Raw genomic sequence first — 14863 nt, forward strand, 5'->3', positions numbered from 1 at the left:
AAAAATCTATTACATGACTATACAAGTTGGTGTGGTGCGCTCCATCCTTTAAAAACTTTAGATACTGAAAATACAGCATATGTTCCACTGGTTGATGCATAACTAATTAAGCTGCCATCAGAGGAGATTAACCCATTTAAAAAATGTTTTCGCTTTGGGGGGTAGCTTTTCTGCGAGATATATAACCCAATACAGATTGCTCCTCTTTTGCTGGAATAAAGACTTGCCTTTTTAGCACATAGTAAGTGAGGTCGAAAAAAAGACACCAGTCCATCAAGTCCAATGACAGTTTTCTGTACTGGCATTTTAAAATTGACATAAAAATTTTTTGGGGATGGAAGTCTTGGTTACCTTTGCACAGCTTCCTGGTCAGGCTCTCCATCTGAACTCTCTTCGTCCACTGGGGTAACTGCAGGTACCGCCTATGACAAAAAGCAAAAAAAAAAAATGAACTTGATGTTGAAAAAAAAAATAAAAACAGAAAAAAACCCTCATTCTTTCAAAGCTCTGCATTCAGATTTTACTAAATCCTGAGATCAGAGTTGTTTAGCCTAAAACTTTTACAATTCGTTATTTTCTGGCATTTGCAGAATTAAGCTAGACACAGTAGTTAAATATCTGTGTGCTTTAAGTTATTTATACTATCAATTAATATAAATACATATAGCTGGAAGTAATATGCTTAGTTGCTTTTATTTTATTAAAAAAAGGGCTTATAGTGGATGTCTATGAGGCTGGGTTCACATGTGCAGCCGTTGTTCACAGCATGTGGCTCGGTGTGTCCCTGTTCATTGGTACAGGTGCGAATCAGGTCTGAATTTTTGCCCTTCTGCAATCTGGACCGTGGCAGCCCCGGACCTGTGTGAACGGTCTCCATTGAGAGTGGGCCACACTTGCCTGTCATGCGAATTGGATGGGGGGGGGGGGGGGGGGGGGACCCACAACATCCAATTAGCATATATGTGAACCCAGTCCTAATGCTGCATCCAACTTTTCAGAACATTGCAGACACCAGAACTTCAGAAAACCATGTCGCCATATCTGACTCATGCACTTCAAATAAATATATGATTATGTTTATTGTATCCTCAAAAAAAGTCATAGATGTGACTGACAGAGGCACGGTAAACATGACTGTGATCAAACTCCCAGGCAATATCATAACATAAAGGTCTCATTTTGTATCTGTATGGATTTTTAGTATTCATGTACTTAACAGAGAGAAATCAATCACCAAGCACTCACAGTTGTCATTGTGACAAGTGGGGATGGTCCACGTGGCCTCTTCAGGAGTTGTTGTGCATGTAACTGGATGTTCGCCCCTCCATCAGATGCTCTACGCCCAAGAGGCCCCATGCCATTCAAAAGCTGAAGGGTTGGAGGCTGCAACAGGGACTGCTCCTGTGTGAAAAAATAAATTAAAATCAGGAACGGATCAGAAAGAAATATACATTTTCTGTAATGTCCAAATGCCAGGCCTGCTTTGACCATTTGGCTGTTTAACCACTGTGGTTTAAAAAAATATAAAAAATAAAATTGCTAACTGAAATATGAGGAAAACATTAAAAAAAGGCTAGGGCTGGGGGCTTTCCACTCACCCAACAGTTATGTGCAAGCCAACCAAAATGGACTTCTACAGCCCTTTATTTCAATAGCTTTTTAGACCACCCTACCACCTACCCACTGCTGTAACTAGTAAAATAATATATGAATGGAACAGAAAGGTTACAATTATGTAAATAAAGATGTGATACCTCACTGCTGACAGCCAGAACATCAGCAAACCTACTGTCAGGGACCTTCCTGTGCATTGCACTCTGTTGTCCACCTATTGTGTTTGCTGCTGTGTCTGCTTTCCTCCCTGGGTCATGCTGCCTGCCAGTTCAATGTCTGGTTCTCTGAACTTTAAGTCTCTTGGCTGAATTCTGGGGGTAAGTGTACCTGCCTTTTTAATCTTTTTAGGTGGGCTGGGCACATCAAAATACTTAAATAAGGGCATATCTCTTAATTGTTTGCTCTCTTTACATGGGCACTACTAACCATGCTGCAGCTGTTTGATATAGCATTCAGCTAGGGTGGATTCTGATATCTTGTATCCTTGGTCTCAGTCCTTGCTCTGGTCATCCTACCCCTGAAGTGTTTCTAGTTCCAGTATCTAAACTCCCTTCTCAAAGGTAATTTTGAGAATACAATACTATTCCTGCCTAGTCCTATAGTCCTTGTTAGCTGCCTTGCCTGTTCTCTCTGACCTGCAGGACTCCCTGGATCTGACATCAACAGAATGGCATCTGCCCCGACCTTAGCTTTGCCCTGATCAACCCTTTTGCTTAAACTTCTCTAGTTCTTTGCTCACCTTCATTATGATTACGAATTAATGGTAACCGTGTGCAACTGCAAAACGCAACACATTTTTGTTTGGTGCAGGAAAACAATCAGTTTACTGCACTTGGTGTGAAAAATCCCTAAAATGTAGTTTGTAAGACAGAGTTAAGTGGTCAGTAGGTTGTAAACCCTGCCCCACAGCTAAAAAAAACAAAAAAAAAAAAAAAACCCTTGTCTAGCACAAATCACTGCCTCCAAAATCCCCTCTCCTGACACGTCTACCCCCCTCCTCCCGGTAAAACTGAAAGCTGTGCCTGACCTGCCCAACCGATGACATCATTGATTGGTAGGATGCAGGCGGGTGGCTTAGACAGATTTCAATTTTGCCAGCAAAATTACAGATAACAGCATAGAGGAGGAGAGAGCCTTGAGGAGGAACGGGATGTGCTCTCCGCTCCTCACTGTACACAGAACATAACACAGTAACCCGTTCAGGGTCAGACTGTACAGCGCTTTGTTTCATTTAGCTGTGGAACTCCTATGGATTCTTTTCAGCACCCCGGCTGAAAAACCCTGGTTTTAGGAACCTAGCGGAAAATGGTCTGCCAAAAATCCGCTGCAATCAGATGTAGCCACTGTTAGGGTAATTTGACAGCAGTGCCTGCTGTCAAAATAAAATAAACACAGCAAGAGACATCTCCACCCCTGCTGCAGGCTGAAAATAAATAAAAAACCTACAGCATATGGCCATCTTTACGTGCCCACTATCTCACTATCCAATGAGAGAGCCCCAGCAACTAATAACAAAGATGGGCTGTAGCAGCTTGGTTATCTTCAAGTCAGAGAAGTCGGTACAGGGTACACACAGGTCAAAAACAGTCGGTTCGGCAGAAACCAGAAGACTTTTGGCCTGTCTGTTCTACAGAAGTCAGTCCTACAACTAGCTTCTGTCAAACGGGTATGCGGGAAAACTAGCAACCAACCCGCATTCGATTAGAGCTAGAAGCCATGGGGGCTATTAACTGAGATATGGGTGTTTCTATATAAGGGATGTTCAGGGCCAATGGAGATAGAGGGGATCAATGTTTACCTTTTTTTCCCCTCTTCTCTCTTACCCCCCTCGATATATTGGGTGCGGATTGACATTTTAGTAGACAAATGGGATGGCTTAGATTTAAGTCTAGATAAAATACCCTTTAATTATATTTTTTCTATATCTTTATTTTGAATTTTTATATTGAATTGATAGTTGCTATCCAAAGTGATTGTATCCCGAAAGTGCATCAATATATTTTTGGTTCAATGTGTATGATGTTTTATTGCATTTTGTTTTGTCTGTTTATTAAGAAATTAAATAATAAAAAAAAAATATATATATAAAAAAAAAAAAATAATAATAATAATAATAATAATAATAATAATAATAATAATAATAATAATAATAATAATAATAATAATAATAATAATAATAATATATATATATATATATATATATATATATATATATATATATATGTATGAGAAACCAATGGCTGACAGTGCTGATCAATATGCTCTGGCGCGGGGGTGCGATCTGTTGGGCTGAATGCGCATCCAGCACTCCAACAGTTTCTAGCTTGATAAAGATAACAGGCACTTCATGGTACCAATTTTTCAGCAGGACGTTCACTTTTAAAACCTTAAAATGGGCCCGGTTTAAAGTATATTTCCACTTTCGCAGTCAAATTTGCAAGAACTGCACTAGATGTTTAAATGTTCCATTTATACAGCATACCTAAAATATATTTTGAAAAAAATATGTCTTAACTTTTAGAGGTTTATCAATAAATAGTCTCATGGCAGGCTGCAAGCAATTTGAACTTGGAGTGAGTATATCCCAATAGAAAGGCTGAGTTTCCTCTCACTAAAGTGATACTAAATCTATTTTTTTTTAAAAAAGGATAGTTCAGGAAGACAGACCAACACATATTGTATAGTCTTCTTCCCCAAAACAAGACCTTTATTATGTGCTTGGCAACTCTCCAAAATGCTATACCCTGATCCTGTTGTGGGTGCCTCTTTGCCAAGCTGAGGGCAAAGCAAACACCTGAGCGTGTGTGCTGCCATAGACACATAGTGCCAAGCAAGCCACACCCTTGCCCCCTCCTTCCAGCTCCTGATAGACAGCTGCAGGAGCCAATCACTTGCATACCTTCAAGTCCCCTCTGCAAGCAGGAAGGTCCACTGATTGTTGATGAGCCAGGAGCTGTGAGAGGACACTAGGTAAGGGTTTTGGGGGTGGGAGAGACCAGACAGTGAACAGTGTTCAACTGTTGGCACAGCACAGACAGAATCAATTATGCCAAACACAGATCCCAAGCCCCTTTATTAATCCAAAGGGAAGATTTTTCAGTGTTGGAGTTCACAGTAAAGAGCATCTAAAAAAGTAGCTGCAATTTTGAAATATTTTATATTTACTATATGCTATGTGAATAAGAATATGTAGTAAATATAAAAAGTAGGAGTCAGCCTAGCAAAACTGGAAACAGCCTCAAAATGTTAAGTCACATAATGTAAAATGTCTTTGTCCAGATCCTCCCTGTGAACTGTTCAGGTTATATTTATGTACCTTGTATTCAAGGTGACCACTGGGAGGCATGTTCTGCATTGGATGAAGAGTATTGGTGTTCTGTGTCACTGGAAGGAATGGTGTCTGTGGAGTGACTCGTGGGAATCCAGGAATGATCTTCTGTAGCTCCTCTGCTCCCCCCTCACTGCTGGAAAATATTTCATATTCAATAAAAACACTGTATATAGGAATGTTAACAATTGGTCAGAGAAAAATGTAGCAGGTTTGCTTATTGTACGCAGCCGCTATTGTAAATGACATGCCAATAACTGAAAAACACAAAAGCAGGTATACATTTCCAACAACACTCCTCTCCTACACGTAAAATATCATAATTCTTTTTCTAGAAAATTACTCAGAACCCCCAAACATTATATATGTTTTTTTAGCAGAAAACTTCATTGCATTGCAGTAATTGCAACTTTTTATGTGGTATGGTATTTGCGCAACAATTTTTCAAACTTTTTTTGGGAAAAAAACTGCTTCATGAATGAAAAAAATAACAAAAAAGTAAAGTTAGTTAATTGTTTTGTATAATGTGAAAGATGATGTTAGGCCGAGTAAATAGATACCCAACATGTCACACTTTAAAGCGGGAGTTCCGCCGTTTTTTTTTTTTCAAAAGCCAGCAGCTACAAATACTGCAGCTGCTGACTTTTAAAATAATGACACTTACCCGCCCAGCGCGCCCCGCGATGTCAGCACCCGAAGCCGATCTCTCGATCGTCTCTCGGGTGCTGCCGCCGCCGTCATCTTGGGTATGGGAATCAGGAAGTGGAGCCTTGCGGCTTCATTTCCCGGTTCCCTACTGCGCAATAAGGATGGTCCCCGCTGTCTCTGGAATCCGTGTGTTTCCCAGCAGACAGCGGGGGACCTTCGGAAAGGGGCGTAGATTCTGCGGAAAGGGGCGTACCTTCTGCAGATATCTATGCCGGAAGTGGGTGCAGATACCTGTACTGTACAGGTATCTGCACCCCCCTGAAAGGTGCCAATTGTGGCGCCGGAGGGGGGAGGGTTCCAATGAGCGGAAGCTCCACTTTAGGGTGGACCTCCGCTTTAAAATTGCGCGCATTCATGGAATGGCACCAAACTTCAGTATGCTTTAAAAGATTCTACAGGTTACCAGTTTAGAGTTAGAGGAGGTCTAGTGCTAGAATTGTTGGTCTCGCTCTAATGCAAGATTTTACTTTATTTTTTCTATACTTTCTTTAAAAAAAAAAATTATAATTTTTATTACCATCACAAGGAATGTAAACATCCCCTGTAATAGAAAAAGTGCATGACAGGTCCTCTTTATGGAGAGATATGGGGTCTATGATCATTCATACGGTGCACAGAATCGCCGGCTTTAAAAGATGATGCCTGTAGCTGCAGGCATCATTCAAATATCCCCACTGAAAGTCAAAGACGTCATATGATGTCTGGAAGTGGTTAATTGAATGGGCTGGAAGTGGTTAATTGAAAAACAGTTCAAATTAAAATAAATAAAGAGCACTGGTGTGCAAACAAAAGCAGAGATTAAGATCAAATGTCAGTTGTAAAATTGAATGCAAATGCTAAAATACATATTAATAAGTATTGAAAAAAAACAACCCTTAGTTTGCCCACATTTGAATTCAAGTATGAATGTCACTAACTGTGTATCTGGAACGCCAACTGTGTGCCGCCTCATTGACAGATATCGAACCAATGCCTCTGGTGAAGGCTCTTCTCCTTCATCACTGTCCAGATTCATGGTGCCATTTGTCTAAAATTAAACAGACAAAATGCAGAAGGGTTAATACATCATGTTAACAAATACAGCAGAAAGTACAGAAGAGGGTTGTGCTGCATTGTGTAAGCAGACAATCAGTAATGGAAACATGTCACGAGAAAAACAAGGGTGTCATGATTTGCCTCAGTACGAAGTCATTGAGTTAGAACCTGTATGCAGATAATGGGTTCTGCTTTTTAGACTTTTTTATGATACGTGTTTTTGGCCAGTGACTAAAAAACACTGAAGTTAGGGGATCAGAAACAGCCAGGCAACTAGCATCTTTGCAAAAAAATCAGCTGAAGCCCCCAATATTTCCCCCCTCTATCTGTTCTGGTGACTTTTGTCATCGAGAAAGAAAATTACGGATACTCCAAAATTTTAGATTTGTCCTCCGCACAAGAGGCAAGGGGAAATTGTCTAATGGGGGTTATTACAAAGAGAACTTAGGAGGGGAATTGTCCTCATTTTGGGAGATTTTCTCTAATTTCGTGTTATGTCTCTGGTACAAGGAGTAAAAGGGAAATTTCCCTATTGGTAGACAGATGGCAGAAAAACAACCTGGCAGGGATTTTAACCCTTCCCTACTTAAAAAAAAAAAAAAAAAAAAAAACATTTTTGGTAAGGGGACCTTGCAGTAAAGTCTACTTAGTAGATACAGCCCCTTCTCCTTAAATCACAATAAACATTATATATAGGATACAGCTAACATTTTACCACTACTACTATAGAGCAATTTACTGTGGGGGGGGCCATTTTAAACTTCCTAGTGGTAATCCAGAGTGTGGCTCAGGGTGAATTTTCATTACCAGAAGCGGTAACCCAGAGCCACACTCTGAATTGCATTGCAGTATCCTTGTAAAGTTATTTACCTTGTCCCCAGGATCCTGCATTGTCCGCGGGCTGTGTACTCTGCTCGATTCATCACTGTGCCGAGTTCCATTCCCTGCTAGCATTGCGATGCAGGAGGAGGGTGGAGCCCGGCAGCAAATTTAAAAAAGTGAAAACTACATAACATATACAGTACACTGTAATCTGTAAGATTACATTACTGTATCAAATCATTTCACATCCCTTTTGTCCCTAGTGCTTTGTCCAGTGTCCTGCATGCACATTTATATTATATATACTGTTCTTTCTGCCTGGAAACATCAAAAGCAGTTTTAGACCAGCTAGAAAACAGCGATAGCGAATTAGAACACTTTCAGAATTGAGCGATAGTGATTTGTGGGGAAATTCATCATCAAACACAGAGTGACGACAGCAGCAATTCTGCAACTGAGAAAGTGTCAGTGTTCTTGATTTGATTACTTTATTGAATAAAATGTATTATTGTTATATTATTTAGTTATTCATTATATTATAATTTATGACTTTGTTTTTCAAACTTTATCATACCTGGGATGTCTACTAGACTCTCGTTTGGGCAGATTTAAAGCGGGAGTCCGCCGTTTTTTTTTTTTTTTTAAAGCCAGCAGCTACAAATACTGCAGCTGCTGACTTTTAAAATAATGACACTTACCCGCCCAGCGCACCCGCGATGTCGGCACCCGAAGCCGATCTCTCGATCGTCTCTCGGGTGCTGCCGTCGCCATCTTGGGTATGGGAATCAGGAAGTGGAGCCTTGCGGCTTCATTTCCCGGTTCCCTACTGCGCATGCGCGAGTCGCGCTGCGCAATAAGGATGGTCCCCGCTGTCTCTGGGATCCGTGTGTTTCCCAGCAGACAGCGGGGGGCCTTCGGAAAGGGGCGTAGATTCTGCGGAAAGGGGCGTAGATTCTGCAGATATCTATGCCGGAAGTGGGTGCAGATACCTGTACTGTACAGGTACCTGCACCCCCCTCCCCCCTGAAAGGTGTCAATTGTGGCGCCGGAGGGGGGGAGGGTTCCAATGAGTGGAAGCTCCACTTTAGGGTGGAGCTCCTTAAGTGCGTTATTACGAAGAATTACAGGCCTACAATATAAAAACAAATTTCCATGCACAACAATGTACTGCTTTGAGCTTCAAAAATCTGACAAACATACCGCCAGGGAAGTTAATAACAGCACCTTGTATTTTAATGCAAAGTCCTCTTTAAGGCAGAATTTAACATTAGGACCTATAACTGGGCTATGATGGCAACCCTGTTACCTGGATGGCTAGTCACAGTGTGTTTACGAAGTGCATTCATGTGCCAACAGTTCCTTCCTGTGAACTTTAAAGTGAAAGTCCAGCCTAACAATAAAAATGGGATTTTATTTTTGTACTCACCATAAAATCAATTTCTCGGATTTCATTAACGGACACAGTGCCTCCTTAATCTTGATCATTGGGTTATATCGCCTCCGCAAGAGTAGGACTAGCTCAGCACTCAGTACAACTGTTCTTGGTTCCAAGGGACGTTTATGACCACTAGAAGACTTTCACCCTCGGGCCTTCGCTGGCACTACAGACGTGGAAGGTGTCGGCCCAGCAGTGGCACTAGGACGACTGCGGCGTCTACCAGAGGAACTCGCGAGATTGCCCCAAGCCTCAGTTACTTCCCGTTGAACTGAACCTGAAGGGGCCAACGTCTGAGAAGAAAAAACGACTGACCTGGTCAGCATTCACTCCAGAGTTAGACCCAGGTAGCCCAATTTCCTGGACAGGGCTAGAGGCGACCTTGGGTAGTTCAGACGTCACCTGAACCTTTTTAAAATACCCACAAAAGGAGACACGGGGCTCCCCCCCCCCCCCCGAAGTGGACAAATTCTGTCCCCCTTCTTTGGTACCCCCAAAAGGTTCAACTCGTGGACCTCCTTGATGCTCACGAAGGAGGTCCATGAATATGGAAACCAGCGAAGATGTCCCCCCACCCAAGCAATGGGTGAGGGCAGACCTTCTGAGACCGCAGAGAACTCATCCTCACTATTGGACAAGTCAGGGGGCAAGATATTAAACCCCCCTGGACGGGCCCAACAACACGAATGTAGACGTCCATTTCAAATATCCCGGGACAGGAAGTGAAGCAAAGGGGAGGAAAAGGAAGAGGAGGAGCTCTGGCATCTCCACGAGGTTCCTGTCATCTCTAGCGTCTTACTAGACTAACGAAAAATGGCCGACGTGACATTGGCTACAAAAACATGGCCACTGCCCGGAGACCAGCCAGACCAAGGGAAAATGGCCACCCAAATTTCGCTGCTGGCCATTTGACATGCTAAAGCATGCTGCCAGGATCCTCTCTGTGCCTTCAACATCGCTGCACCCTCTGCAAGGGGACCCCCTACTAAAAAGGTACTGTATTCCACCAGGCAGGTTGAACATTTAGGGGACACCACTGTGCACCGATATACTCTCTGCACTGGGACCCCAAATTGCACACCACCTTACACTGCACACAAAGCAGGGAATGCACCTAGGGGTCTCTGCTGCACCCTCTGCAATGGAACCCCCCCATACCGCCAGGGCAGGACACACACCACCCAGAAGGAAATGGCGGGGGAGACCACCAGGGGTCTCTGCTGCCTGCCCTGGGACTTCCACTAATCTGTGGGGGTAGGGGGAAGCCCAGTTTAACCAAGGGACTTTATGATGGGAGGAGGGATCCTGCAGGAAGGTCCGACCATCCCTGGAGGGTACCTGCGTCCACCCCAAACCGCACAAAGGGGGAAAGGGAGGACTGTACTTAGCAATTCATGGTGCGGGTGACCCTCCATACAGAACTTCTTGCCACCGAAGTGGGGGCTGTCAGCCAAGGGATGTGGCCAACCTAGCGCATAGCTGTGGTCTGCAGCTCGCTGGCTGGACAGGGGAGACCACTGGATCTAGATTTTCCAGCCCAGTTGATTGCAGATCTTCCAGGAGAAAATGCATGGAAGAAATAGACAAAAAGTAAAATTTGCTAGGACCAAAAGATCTCAGCAAGGACCTTACTCCTGACTAGACAGGGGGTTATATACTGACTGAGGACAGCCCATGGGCATAGTCAGGTGTTTTTTGTTCTGCCTAGCCAGATTCCTGTGGAGGCGATATAACCCAATGGTCAAGCTTAAGGAGGCGCTGTGTATGTCGATGAATGAAAGAGAAATCGCTACATCTAAGAAATCTAACACTAACCTATCTGGCCCTGTAAAGAAGAAATCAATATATACATACCTTTTAAGAAGTCGCTCTGGTCCCCAATGGCAGAAGCTGTGCAGAAGACACAGCCGACAACGGCTTTGAAATTAATGGGAAGTGGCGGCGCCCATAAAGCTACTATGGGCTTCCATTATCGGCTGCCATTATCGGCTGCCTCCTCTGCACCTGCCTCGACAGCAAAGCCGCCGCTGACAGCTCAGTGTGGGATCGGGTCGGATCGGCTTCAGGAAAGGTACTATATGGATTTCTTCTTTACAGGACTAGCTAGGTTAGTGTTAGATCCTGAATGTCTCTAGATTTAGTGATTTTAGTGTTAGGTTGGACTTATCCTTTAAGTTTTTCAAGACTCTCACGTCAAAAGCTTACAAAAATATAAAGTAAAATGTGTAATAAGCACTAATTATAGGACAACAAAGTGATTTGCTTCCTTGTTGTATCAATTATCAAATCTGAGGGAAAGGTGATGTTTAGGGTTGGATTTGAACATTAGCTGCCTATCCAAAGTTTAAGGCTTTGCTGTGGTAAATGGATGAGGAGCACACCTCCAAATGTATGGCAGCACCAATACCGAAGTGTGAAAAGCTCCATAACTTACGAACGCTAGTTTAAATGTGCTCCACATAGATGTGAATAAGAACAAAGCTTCATGTCAGCGCCCAATTCACATTCCAATTACCTTTTTTTAATATTGGTAGCTCTGCAAATTACATTCATATGCTGACTTGTGATCCTATCTATAATAGACATCTTTCCAAATCTTACTGCAGCAACTACTAATCATTCTGCTTACCTCCACAATCTGGTTCTCAGGGTTGATGAGTTGGACTTGGGGCACATTCATACTGATGGCACTGCCACCTGTATCACCCTAAAAATATAAAAATATATATATCAGACAGCTACACCAGGAAGATCACTTTCCCACGCTTGTATTATGACAAGACAAGCTTTGCAGAGGACTTACCTGCAATGGAGAAGCAGGGTAGGACACAGGGCGGGGAGCAGTTGGTGGATTTGGGAGGCGAAGAGTTTTATGTCTTTTTAAACGTTCGCACAGCAAACTGTAAATAGCACTGTAGTTATCATATGCATCGGTCCTCAATGACTGATTGGAGAAGAAGAAAGGTAAGAATTTAAATTACACTCAACAGAAAAAAGGGTGTTTAAAGCTACAACTTTGTTTTTTGTTTTAGATAAAGTAGAAATGGGTTAGTCAATTTTTAGCATAATTTTGAGGTAGGAGGGGTGATCAGGGAACACTTCCAGAAATATAAACAATATGAGAGAAACTTTAAAAATTCCAAATATCACTCAGAGACTGTATATTAAGAATCATACAATTGTACTTTATTACATATACAAAAAGGCTTTTAGAAACCATTAAAAAAAAGATTTCTTGTAAAATATATCAATATTTAAACGGTCAGTGACTATATATTTTGGAAGTAAAGGTTCCAGGTTGCATTTGGCTGTATTACTATTTCTGATTTTATGCACGTGTTTATGATTGACTGTAAATAGCTTAAGATTGTCAAGTATATGAAATATTTACATGCTATAGGATGTTCAAGTTAATAATTAGAGATTCATAGCAGTTTGTGTATCTATTGGAGAGATTCACCCTCTCTAAGCTTTGGTGATTTATCACAAGGACTTAATTATTTGAATTTCAGAATTTTTCTTTTTCCTGAATTAGAGGGGGAATATTTCAAAAGCAACACTTTTTCTAGGAACAACTGGATTTTTATATAAATTTGGAGAGATTTTCAGCAGTAAAACGATTAAGGGCCCATTCACACTAGGAACTGCATATGAATCATACAGGACTGCTGTGAAATTCCTGTTCAGTTTTAGCCCCATTCATTTTAAATGGGCTGAAATTGCACCGCACCAAAAGTAGTGCATGCTCTACTTTTTGAAAGGCATGGCAACCACATTGCATGGTACTTTTCTACCATGCGATCCGGTGTGGGCAAATGCACTGCAGTTGCGACCTGCATTTGAGGTGTCATTAACTTTGAACTGACCCCCAAAGCAGATTGCAAAAGGTAGTGCAAGTGGAATGCAGTGCAGGAGCCACACAGGAAAATGACTCTCTTGCACTGCATTCTAGTGGGAACAGGCCCTAAAGGAAAGCTCACCTTTAGTACAAAAAACTAAACAAAAAAAAGTCCTACAAGTATATGACGTATAAAGTATCAGTATATGACAAAAGCTTGAGTGCTTTCGTCATATACTGCTTCCTCCCAGTCTGAATATACATATCAGGTATTCCAACCGATTACAACAACAAACAAGACAATCGTTTGGTTGCTGAACGTGGACTTTTTAGATGACAAACAAATATATAAAGCAGGCTGACAATACAAACTGTAACCAAAAACCTAATTAACATAAGCTAGTTTACTAATGATTTAGCCAAACTAGGTGACTCCGAGATATGACCTTTTAGGGCAGCTTTGACGTCTCCTAGCTCGTGACTATACCATACACATTATCATAAATATCAACGCAGAACTCCTTCACACAATAGCAGGGTTAATTAGCAAAAACAACAATGTGTTAAAGACTCTAAAGCCGCGTACACATGATTGGATTTTCCGTCGGGAAATATGTGATGACAGGCTGTTGGTGGAAAATCTGACCGTTTGAACGTTTCATCGGACAATTGTTGTCGGATTTTCCGCAGACAAATGTCTGTTGTAGCATTTTCCGAGCGTGTATACACAAGTTCATCGACAAAAGTCCAAAGTACAAACACGCATGATCAGAAGCAAGGACGAGCAAGCCAGAAGTGGCTGGTCTTGTAAACTAGCATTCGTAATGGAGGATTAACATTCGTGATGTGGGAAATTATGAAATCTCGAAATGCAGTGCACATTCTCTTCTTTAATGGGATAATAATGAAGCTGCTTTGCTGGTCATACTGATGGAGTTATTGCAAACAAATTTTCAAAGACTTTTTTTTTTTCTAGTGATAAGATTATTATGCTTTTTTTTTTTTATTGGGCAAGTTACCATAACACTATTATGCCGTCGTTTTTAAGATCAAAGATACAACTATGTTGGTGTCCCTTGTCAATTTTACATTGTATTTTTTTAAATGTAACTGCCTACTCTCAAACTGTCATTTGAAGTAAAACACACAGCCAAGTATTATTCTCCACAATTTTTTTTATTGCACGTATTTAAAAAGCACGTATTTAAAAAGCACGAATTGAAAAAGCACGAATTGAAAAAGCACGAATTGAAAAAGCACGAATTGAAAAAGCACGAATTGAAAAAGCACGAATTGAAAAAGCACGAATTGAAAAAGCACGAATTGAAAAAGCACGAATTGAAAAAGCACGAATTGAAAAAGCACGCATCAACACTCACCAAACTTCTACTGACATGAAATTGGCAGAAGGAGCCCAAAGGGTGGAGCTAAAGATCTAAAAAAAACACGTAGTATGTCACTACGTTTGTGTTTGTTGGCCGACAACTCCTTGCCGTTTGTATGGAAGACAAAATCCAGGCACACGCCTTTGGACAAAAGTCTGAGGTTTTGTCTGCGGAAAATCCGATCGTGTGTACGAGGCTTTAGAAGCCACACTAGTAGACAACAGGAGAACCAGAGCTTTTCCGATCTCATCAGCATTCCTTTCACATACATCTGCTATAAGAGTCCCACACTGGGACTGCAGGGAACAAAATGTTGCATTTATTATTATTCACACTGCAGCCTGTAAAGCAGTGCATCCACGATCAGCAGTTCACAGGTGCAATGTCAGGCTCCTGCAGACCCTCAGTAACATTGAGTGCCTGTGCCTCCTGTATGGGCAGACAATTAATGGAACTGTGGGAAGAATCAAAGAACTACAACAGTGCTCACCAGTGTCCTCGCTGTTCATTGAGAACTACAAGCCCTCTGCCACGGTGACAGACGAGACTTGTAGTTCAATTATACAGAGATCTTTGCGAATAAATGAGGTGGCTGTGTGAGCAGAGCCCCGCACAGCCACGCTGTTTTAAAATTGTGACAGTGGGTGTGGAGCGAGGATCCTCCACCTGCCATCAAAATGAGGAATTGGGGGGTGCTG

The 14863-nt window shown here is 41.9% G+C and overlaps 1 protein-coding gene across 3 annotated transcripts in view; it reads right to left on the minus strand.

Annotated features, from left to right (window-relative positions):
- SIK3 (SIK family kinase 3) overlaps window positions 1–14863 on the minus strand; it is a 274128-nt gene that overhangs the window by 68206 nt on the left and 191059 nt on the right. For 2 of the 3 annotated variants that reach the window (XM_077456979.1, XM_077456977.1), the window contains exons 9-14: window positions 11746–11886; window positions 11572–11649; window positions 6568–6677; window positions 4931–5078; window positions 1246–1401; window positions 352–422 (exon numbers count right to left, since the gene is read on the minus strand). In XM_077456979.1, the coding sequence (XP_077313105.1) occupies window positions 352–422; window positions 1246–1401; window positions 4931–5078; window positions 6568–6677; window positions 11572–11649; window positions 11746–11886 (704 nt within the window). The remainder of the gene's footprint in view (window positions 1–351; window positions 423–1245; window positions 1402–4930; window positions 5079–6567; window positions 6678–11571; window positions 11650–11745; window positions 11887–14863) is intronic. The other variant, XM_077456978.1, reaches the window with a different exon arrangement.

The sequence above is a fragment of the Lithobates pipiens genome, unplaced genomic scaffold (genome assembly GCF_037356315.1).
Source record: "Lithobates pipiens isolate NorthernLeopardFrog02 unplaced genomic scaffold, aLitPip1_a1.2 Scaffold_27, whole genome shotgun sequence".
In the NCBI taxonomy this organism is placed as follows: Eukaryota; Metazoa; Chordata; class Amphibia; order Anura; family Ranidae; genus Lithobates; species Lithobates pipiens.